Source organism: Haliotis cracherodii, unplaced genomic scaffold (assembly GCF_022045235.1).
Source record: "Haliotis cracherodii isolate W230 unplaced genomic scaffold, xgHalCrac1.p SCAF_10, whole genome shotgun sequence".
In the NCBI taxonomy this organism is placed as follows: Eukaryota; Metazoa; Mollusca; class Gastropoda; order Lepetellida; family Haliotidae; genus Haliotis; species Haliotis cracherodii.
In genome coordinates this window covers 29,317,625-29,326,719 of record NW_027266265.1, presented here as the reverse complement: position 1 = coordinate 29,326,719, position 9,095 = coordinate 29,317,625, and the positions used below count along the sequence as shown (strand labels likewise).

The 9,095-nt window shown below is 41.9% G+C and overlaps 1 protein-coding gene across 1 annotated transcript; it reads right to left on the bottom strand.

The window, feature by feature from the left end:
• Window positions 1-253: 253 nt before the first annotated feature.
• LOC139454271 (uncharacterized) lies at window positions 254-7,122 on the bottom strand. The gene is made up of 9 exons (XM_071235885.1): window positions 6,930-7,122; window positions 5,870-6,090; window positions 4,582-4,918; window positions 3,890-3,904; window positions 3,550-3,733; window positions 2,720-2,850; window positions 1,664-1,810; window positions 1,152-1,309; window positions 254-453 (listed from the first exon to the last, which is right to left on the bottom strand). Exons 1-9 carry the CDS (start codon window positions 6,991-6,993, stop codon window positions 304-306), a joined length of 1,407 nt encoding a protein of 468 aa, XP_071091986.1. The 5' UTR covers window positions 6,994-7,122; the 3' UTR covers window positions 254-303.
• Window positions 7,123-9,095: the final 1,973 nt, after the last annotated feature.

Below are 9,095 nucleotides of genomic sequence, written 5' to 3'. Positions count from 1 at the left end.
TGGAATGCTAAGTATACAGTCTTGTTTTCTCAATTTTTTGGTGATTAACGTTTACATTTCAAAGGCAGGGAAAGTTGCATTAATGTCATAACGCATTTTAGGCCAGAGCTAAGATTGTATGTCACAGGGAGAAAATGGACACAGCAGTGTGGGCTCGAAGTGGAGTGACTTGACTACAATAATTATTAACAACAAACAAAGAAACACAAATCTAAATGAAATAAATTGACAAAGAGGAACAAGCTTTAAGGCAGCACATCTCTTTATTCCATGACAATCTATCGAGATACACGGTTGGTTTGATCAGTTACTTTTGATGAAGTTGTAAATGTCTGGGTGTCTGAGGTCGACACCGAGGGACGGGAAACTGGCAGAGCAGCTGGGATAGTTGATAAGGGACTGAAGAATCCATTTATTTTGGACCAAACAGCTGACCATGGCGCCCTCGTCTCCCTGTAAAGTAAGGACTTCTATGAGTGGGGTGTCACCCTGGATAGTGGCTTAGTTCAAATGTGCCTCTGTTCACCAAGCAGGGAATGGTATGTCAGGCGGATATAAAAACCTTCTAACGCCCCTGGGCAGCTTGGGTTGTATACTCCTAAGGGAGTTGAGAATGAAAAGTGGAATGCAAACGGATCCACTGGTCGGGGGTGAAATAAAACAGCATTTAAGCAGATACTAGTACCTGGATACCTGCGGTATATAAATGTATAGTTTTAAAAAAAATGAGACATTACCATCGCATAATACCTAAATATGAAATGATCATTCTACCATACATTTGGAAAATACCCAATTCTCATTGGTCGCGCAGAGGTTTCAAATAACAATAACCTTCTCTGATTGAAACACCCGCATCATCATGGAAGTACTGTTTTCCTGCAATCTTGACGGTAGGAAAATTTCAATTCATTATGTAGAATTAAACCTTGAAAAACTCGCTTCATTTCTTTTTTATGTGTGTTTTCTAACCCCGCACTAAGCAATAATCCAGTTTTATGACAACGGCCTTGCATTGAGCCTGGATCAGACAATCCAGTAATTGACATTGTGAGCAAGGATCCACAAGGATCCAGAAACAAACAGTAAGTTCCTCCTCCCCTATACGCATGCACGGTGATTAAATGGTCCTTAATAATAATCACGCATACCTGACATGGCACCTGAGTAGGGATATCTGGCACTAGGCAGACTGTGTTTTCAGGTGGGCTGTAGTTTCTCATATGTGTGTAGACGGCATTACAAACCGTAGGATTGAGACTCCTGCCCTTGGTCACTCGCAGTCGGCGGGAGAGAGAAAGCGTCACCTCTGAAACCATATTTATATTGACCTGAATGATACGACACCAGGTGTCTGTCAAAACATTTGAAATGTTAATTTGCACACAGTCATACCAGTAAACTCAAATATACAGACGACCATAAATAATCAAGTCTAGACCAGACAATCCCGCGAATGACATCAGGAGCATTGATCTATACAGTGATAGTTATGTCGTGATATCAGTTTAGTATGACATAGCTATTAGTCTGATCCAGATTCTATTATTTACAGGCCGCCGTTCTGTAGCAAGAATATTTCTGACTGTGTCGTTTAAACAACAAACGAACGAAATTAATAGATATTCTTATAATTCTTATAAGATATTAAAATTTGACCTACTACTGTATATTCCCCATCCAGCAAAGGCACATGCCTTCATGGTGGCGTCTTCACATTGGTTATCCCGTGGTGCAGGTAGGCAGGCGGGAAGGACACATCTGTTAAAGACCACGTCTTCCGCTAGATGTAGAACTGCGATGTCGTTATCTGGAACATTGGAAAAAGGTGGTGAGTGAGTGAGTGAGTTTTGTCGAACTGCTTTTTTAACAGTATCTCACGGTTGTCAGCGTAATGTAGGGGGCAGGTGGGATATTGTGGGGTGGGGAGGGAGGTGACACTCGAGTTGATGAAGGGACTAGACTAAACACAGATCAGCCGTCTCCGTTGATCGTGGGTAAGGTGTGACTCGCGAAGGATCATAATCAGGGCCCATCTTGGATCTGAACCCACAAGATGCGCATGATGGCATGACTAAGGGAGGCAACTCTTCGCAGCGAATTGAAGCGTTTTAGGCTACATCTATGCCCCCTAAATGCACTGCGGCAAGAATATTCCACATTGAAGCATATTTATTATCAAGTGATAATAGTGGTGCATATATTGATGTGCAAAATGCAAAAATGTTATTTATAATGTAACGTAAGTGAGTATGCTTGGTGTAGCGCCGCTTCGAAACGTATCACGGTGTTACCTTGGTGTGGGTGGTGAGTGACGCATGTGGTCGGCGTTAACCACTTTGGTCAAACCCAAAAGCACGGTTATGGTGCTGTAAATGATCTTAATCAATGTGAATCTGGGGTTCGAACCCGCGATCATAGAATTCTGGCACAGGTAGCACAGCTCCTTAGACGACTGGGCCACCAGTGCCCCATGCGATAATTAGATACGGTCACCCGGGATCCTGAGCTTCATAAGGTAATTAGATATAGGCCCTTAAAAGTAACGTTTTACTCATAAAGATAGTCCATATTTTAATGTGCTGATCAGGGTTGCATAAAAACATAAAGATAAATGTCTAACACTGAAAATCCAATGATTAAGTCAACGTAAAATCTTAACATATTCCACTGGTTTATATTTATCCTTAGCGTTACCTAGAAAATGTCCTTTAATTACCTTTCCCTGCATAAAGTGGATGGATGACGGTTTTGTTGACCTTAACAACCACTTCAAAGTTGTTCGCATTCAGGGCTTCGTTGTCTAACAGCAGGTTGTTCTCACCAGCAATAACAGAGTGTGGGATGTACCTGGGAGTGAAATCAGTATCGAAGCACTGTCATTTGCGTAACCTGGAGAATGTTTTTGGTGTGGTTTCTTATTAATTTATTGATTTTAAACCACATGGATAATAATATCATTCGTAAGATAATGGCTAAAAGACATATTATCAGTCGTAATTACATATAACATGAAGAATTTTATACAGATCTTCTGGGGAATCATATTGATGAATATTAAAACAAAATTGCTATGTATTTGGTGACGCAATACAATTTTTATCATAAAATCACTCAAATGAACAACACTTTTGTTATCAGTGACACTATATGGTTCTAAGGCTAAGATCATAAAAATGGATATATAATAAATAGAAAATTTGTCTTTCATGTCATTGGTCTTGTGGTAGAGGGTGCGCACGGTGAGCAGAAGGTCGGGGGGTTCGATCCCCGGCTGCGTTATACCAAACGTTAAAAGATTGTACTTGTTGTTACCCTGCCTGGCGCTTGGCATTAAGGGGTTAAAACAAGGACTGGTTGGCTCATAGTCAGTATAATGCCACTCAATATCAAGAAAACTCAAATATCCTCCATTTATTGTACATACGTGAAGGCACTGATATTAACAAACCCAAAATAATTTGATCAGACTTTGAATAGTGGTATTTCTTTGAAAAGAAGACGTACTTCAACACTATGGTTGCCTTGTGATGCAGGGTTCACCTTTACCTGGTGGCACAAGAGGCGGTTGTGATCACTCTCCTCTTCCCGATGAGAGCCCCCGTACACCTGTGTGCAGGGATGTCGCCAGGCCCGAGCCTCACAGACACCATCCACGGCCACTCACACAGTCCAGCGATGGGGGCATTCAGGATGCGTGATGTTACTGGCAGGGCAGCTTTGCCGCATGGTTCTAGTGGAATGAAAGTGTGACTAGAAACATCGATTTTAGAATACGTTCTGGTGGAATGAGAAGGTGCAAGAAAAAGTGCAAAGGCCTATTGTGAATGAACTCAATTCTTAATTGCTGCATTTCAATTGACCATAAACAAAAGACATACAGACATACCTGCAATTACCGTACCTGGAAAGAACAGAAAAAAAACGGTTATCGTGGAAGGAACAATTGCAATCATGGTATTAAAACAAACTGGACAAGAAAAGCTCAAGCGGGTTCAATGAGGTTCAACGTGGGTACGTAAACACATGCTCGTGATGTAGTAAGAAATGTATTATCGGCTTTTCATGTTTTATTTTAAAAAAAAACACATGTTTCAGAGGCTTTAAACTATATAGACAAGAAAAGCTCAGAGTGGGTACAGTGGGGTTTAACGTTGGTTAAATAAGCAACATATGTTACAGAGGTGACGAAGGATACGCCTAATTTGCTTATTCAGTACTACTGCCAAACCAATGTTAGTATCGGGCATTAATTGATTGATTAAGTGTATGTGTTTTTTAGCACCGTACTCAGCAATATTCCAGCTATATGGCCTTGGTCTCCAGCGTGGGCTGACCACAAACCTGTTAACTTAATACAAGCAGTCTTTGTCGCCCTGACAGACTGCCCCAACTCTCCTACCGACACGCACGCACGCACGCACGCACGCACGCACGCACGCACGCACGCACACACACACACACCAAATATGAGCCACTATTATCGTAACCCCTTAACTGGCTGAGTATTCATCTTGATCTTGATGTCGAAAACAAAACTTTACGTTTCAATATGAACAAAACCCGATTGGTGGAACTTACATGTTGTTTTCTGTATTTCCCGTTTGACAATACCCAATGCACTGAAGTCAGTAACTGTAAATACGAAGTTGTTGTTGGATGCTATTGCTCGGAGCTCATCCTGATCAACAGCACTTCCAACGCCAATAGAAATGACCTTGATTCCTGCTTGGTGCAACAAACTTCCTTCTGAAGCCGTCTTAGCCTTGTTCGACGATCCACCATCTGTGATTACGATGACTACCTGCGTCGCATCGATGCGAGCCCCATTAACGGATAGAAAACTGTTTTGTCGGACAAAGGAGAGTGCACTCGCTGTGTTCGTTCCACCACCGATGTAACTCACAGCTTCAATTGCCTTCAACACAACAGAAGATGTTAAAGACGATATATCACTGCAATGGACTGTTTTAACGAAACTGAGAGAGATAGGTTCTGAACGAGGTTCCCCAAAGTCAGGAGGATATTCACACCAATAGGTTGTATTCTTCTGGTGACAATTAAAAATGATGTCTTTGGGTGACTACGCTTGGACAAGTACGATAGTTTTGCTTGTAAAACTTATGACGCCTGGTCTTGATTGATTATTGTTTGTTTGTTGTTTCATGCCGCACTCAGCAATATTCCAGCTGTAGGACGGCGCTCTGTTAATAATCGAGTCTGGACCAGACAATTCAGTGATTGACACCATTGGCCTCGATCTGTGCAATTGACATGTATCAGCTCAGCCGGTTGACCTGACCACACGATCCTGTGAGTCGCCTCTTACGAGAACCATTGTTTGCTGAAGACCAATTCTAAACCGGGCATTCACGGGGTGTATCAGGCATTAACATTATGACCTGAGTATTGGGCGGTGAATGCAAGCTACTCACGGTCTAGTGACCGTAGCTCTTACCCCTCTCCTAACTGTCCGGAGTTAAGTGAAGCAATATTGTTATGAAGGCGTTTTCGTCTATGTTGATAATCTAAGAGACTTAGTTTAGGGATTTGCCCCCAGTGCTCATTTCTCCCTAATTAACCTAGCCGAAGTTTTCACTCATTAGAGTGTTCCTTTAATAAAGTCGCATGTGTTAATTGGGCACAGTCGGTCTAATAGTTTGTCCATGCATCTTTTGATATTTTTTGCAGATAAAACCGAATGGTCGTCCTCAAGTTCATTCTTCTGACAAGCACCGGAGAGATGGGGGCCCGAAGTACCTTCATGAATAATACTATGAAAGAAAGTATTATGAATAACAGCGGTTTAAATGAACCCCACATGCAGTTTAAAATGCATTAAGCATATTAAAAATGAATAAAATATTACCTTAATAAGATCAGTATGGCTGTCATATTGATCAAGGTTGAATTGATTTCTGACACTTGTGGAGAAAACGACCACAGAAAAGTGCACAGCGGAGGAACCCATAGGAAACCCTTGGACGAAGTCGGACACAAAGGACACTTCAGTGGCAAAATCAGCTGTACCCACACTTGCCGAGGAGTCCAACACGAACACAATATCAGCACGAGCCGAGGTACTGCATTCTATAATACCAAACATGATATCACCATGAGCATAGGTACTGCATTCTATAATATAACGCGATATCACCATGAACTGAGTTACTGCATGCTATAACATCAAACATGATATCACCATGAGCTGAGGAAGTGCATTCTATAATATCAAACATGATATCATCATGAGCCGAGGTACTGCATTTTACAATATCAAACATGATATCATCATGAGCCGAGGTACTGCATTTTACAATATCAAACATGATATCATCATGAGCCGAGGTACTGCATTCTACAATTTCAAACATGATATCATCATGAGCCAAGGTACTGCATTCTACAATTTCAAACATTATATCATCATGAGCCGAGGAACTGCATTCTATAATTCCGGAATGTTCGTTGGTTCAGTTTTCAAAATTTCAACCGAGAACTGTATCAACATATTTTCAAGCGTAGTCTGAAATGGAAGTCTCCAGGTTGAAACACGTGCCGTAAAGCTCGAGAAAGCTGCTTTCTTATTGGGTGACTTCTTGTCCGTCATTTCAGTGGTCCCTCAAAGTTCGCGAAAGGTCGTTCTGACGTGACGGGATGGGATGTCCTCAGATCTTTGTTTAGCGGCAGCGAGAACTTAGATCTTATTTTAATGAGATTGGCAACTGTTGACAATTTGTTTGGTGTTGGAAAAAGAACAGATATTAATTAGATCATCCTCTTACGTTAACATAAACGTTCACATTGACTGCAACATATACACACAGTGCAAATTTACATTTACATTCACACCTGCTCCAGACATGATGCAAATTTGCTCCTGGAATAGAAGCGCATGTGAACGGGGTATTAGTCTCAGCGGAACTTACCAGTTGCACCCTGTCCGCTTGCAGACCCAGCCACCAGCGCCATGAGGAATAGGGTACCTAACATGCTGAACCAAACAACCGCAAACAGCAATTAGACTCTTACAATAAAATCACATCTGTTACCGAGATATGTTCTATGAAGATCTGATTAACCCTCACATGGAAGCCTCAAGATAACCTTTCGCACAGCCAATCAGCGTAGAGGTTTCTAATTGCTCGTTAAGAACAAATGAAGCATTTATGCTGTTGTGGATGTTTTATGCACCGTGTAGTTACTGAACGTCCGGGTTCTATGTTGATTTTTACTAAGATCTAAATTTGCGAATCAGGTTACAAAGAAATGAAGACATCTGATTGGCTCAACAACCCACACATCCTTCATTTTGATCGGGTGATCAAAGTTTTTCAGGTTTATATGAAGCAACCTCTTGCGAAGTGTTTTTCAGATCAGTAAACAGCCTGATTGAAATGAGATTTCTCGGTGCACTTCAGAATGTTACATCACAAGTTTGATCATTAGTTTTCGTTTCGGTAATTATGAACACTGTTTCCTCCCTCCAAGTCAATAATAAACAATGAGAGGTCTTTGCACAGCGTCTCAACAAACAGTGTTTTCGTTGAAACATGCTCTCCCTCTGTAGTTGAACATGTCATAATTTTAGCCAGTCGGAGGTGAAGAGGTGCGTTGCACGTAAATCCTGTAATTCTGTTAAAACTTCAGATAATTGTCATGTGCTGTTCCTAACAAACGACTTTGATAGAGATTTGTCACTACATTTGTAGCTACGGACTCTTTCATCGTGTTTTACTAATAGATTATCGATTCGAAACATACTGTAATCAACCGAAAATTGCAACACTACTTGCCTTCAAATACGATTACCTATATTGTCAATCCGGGGGAAGGGTGGCCCAGTCGTCTAAGGCGCCGCGATTTGCTGTGCAGAGCTGCGTCCCTTGGGCACGCCACAAACCAATGATTATGTGTTCGAATCCCGATTCGCCCCGATTATGTTTCTAGGTTTGTCAGCACCATACCCGTGATTGTGGGTTTCACCGAAGTGGTAAACGTCTGAGACCTGCATCACTTCGGGCTTTCCTCCCACATTAAGGTGAAACGCCGTGATATAACTGGAATACTGTTAAAAGTGGCGTTAAACCCAACTCACTGTTTATCAAAGGTTGGAATCATCGGTACGGGTTCTTGGCTGCCATTGCTCAGCGCAGTGGCGGATAAACAATCTTTACCGGTCCGGTTTCCATCTCGAATATATTGTTGCACAATTTAAAATAGGGGCGGTCGGGTAGCCTAGTGGTTAAAGCGTTCGCTCGTCACGCAGAAGCCCATTTCTGTCCCCCGCCGTGATATTGCTTGAATATTGCTAAAAGCGGCGTAAAACCATACTCACTCAGTCAGTCAGTTAATCAATCTAAAAAATAAGTACTCTTCTTTGAAGGCAAGTGTCTTAGGAAGTGAATCATGTTGGATTTGTCTTTAGATCACGACGCATGCATTTTGCTAAAGCACTTAAAGGGCGGTTCATATCTTTAACGGGGATTTAGTAGGACAACACTATGAGACAGCGCTGTGTAGCAACAAGTCAATTTCACAATCTTTAGAGGGAGAAGCACGGAGGGACGGTTACCGCAAGGCTATGTTTCAGAGTGTCTTGAAACAAGAAACTGTCGGCCACTAAAAGTACATCATAGAAATTGTCCATTATTCAAACTGCACGAAGCAAATGTGTTGTGGTTTCCCACATGATACTTAATATAACAATGTCTACGCCAAGGAAGGAATTGGCACAAGTACTAAGATCATGGTACCCCTGTAACTGGTTGAAGCTTCGGATGTTAACCGCAAGCTATGATATTTCTTTGTACCACACCGTGGAGATTACAGGGTAAGTAATGCCCTCGGTATTCCACGCCATTGCGGCGTAACACCTACCACCACCACCCCTTTTGCAAGATGCGGCGTGAAAGAACAAACAACCATCACACTTTGTACTGTGTCTTATGTCTCTCCCGTGGCGATTCCGGGTTAGAACGTATGCCCGACGCTTGACGTAACAGGCGACTAATATGGATTGTGTGGTCAGACTCGTTGAAATTATTGTTGTTAGCAATTGTACCCATGGTATGTTGCTCATCAAATCAATCACT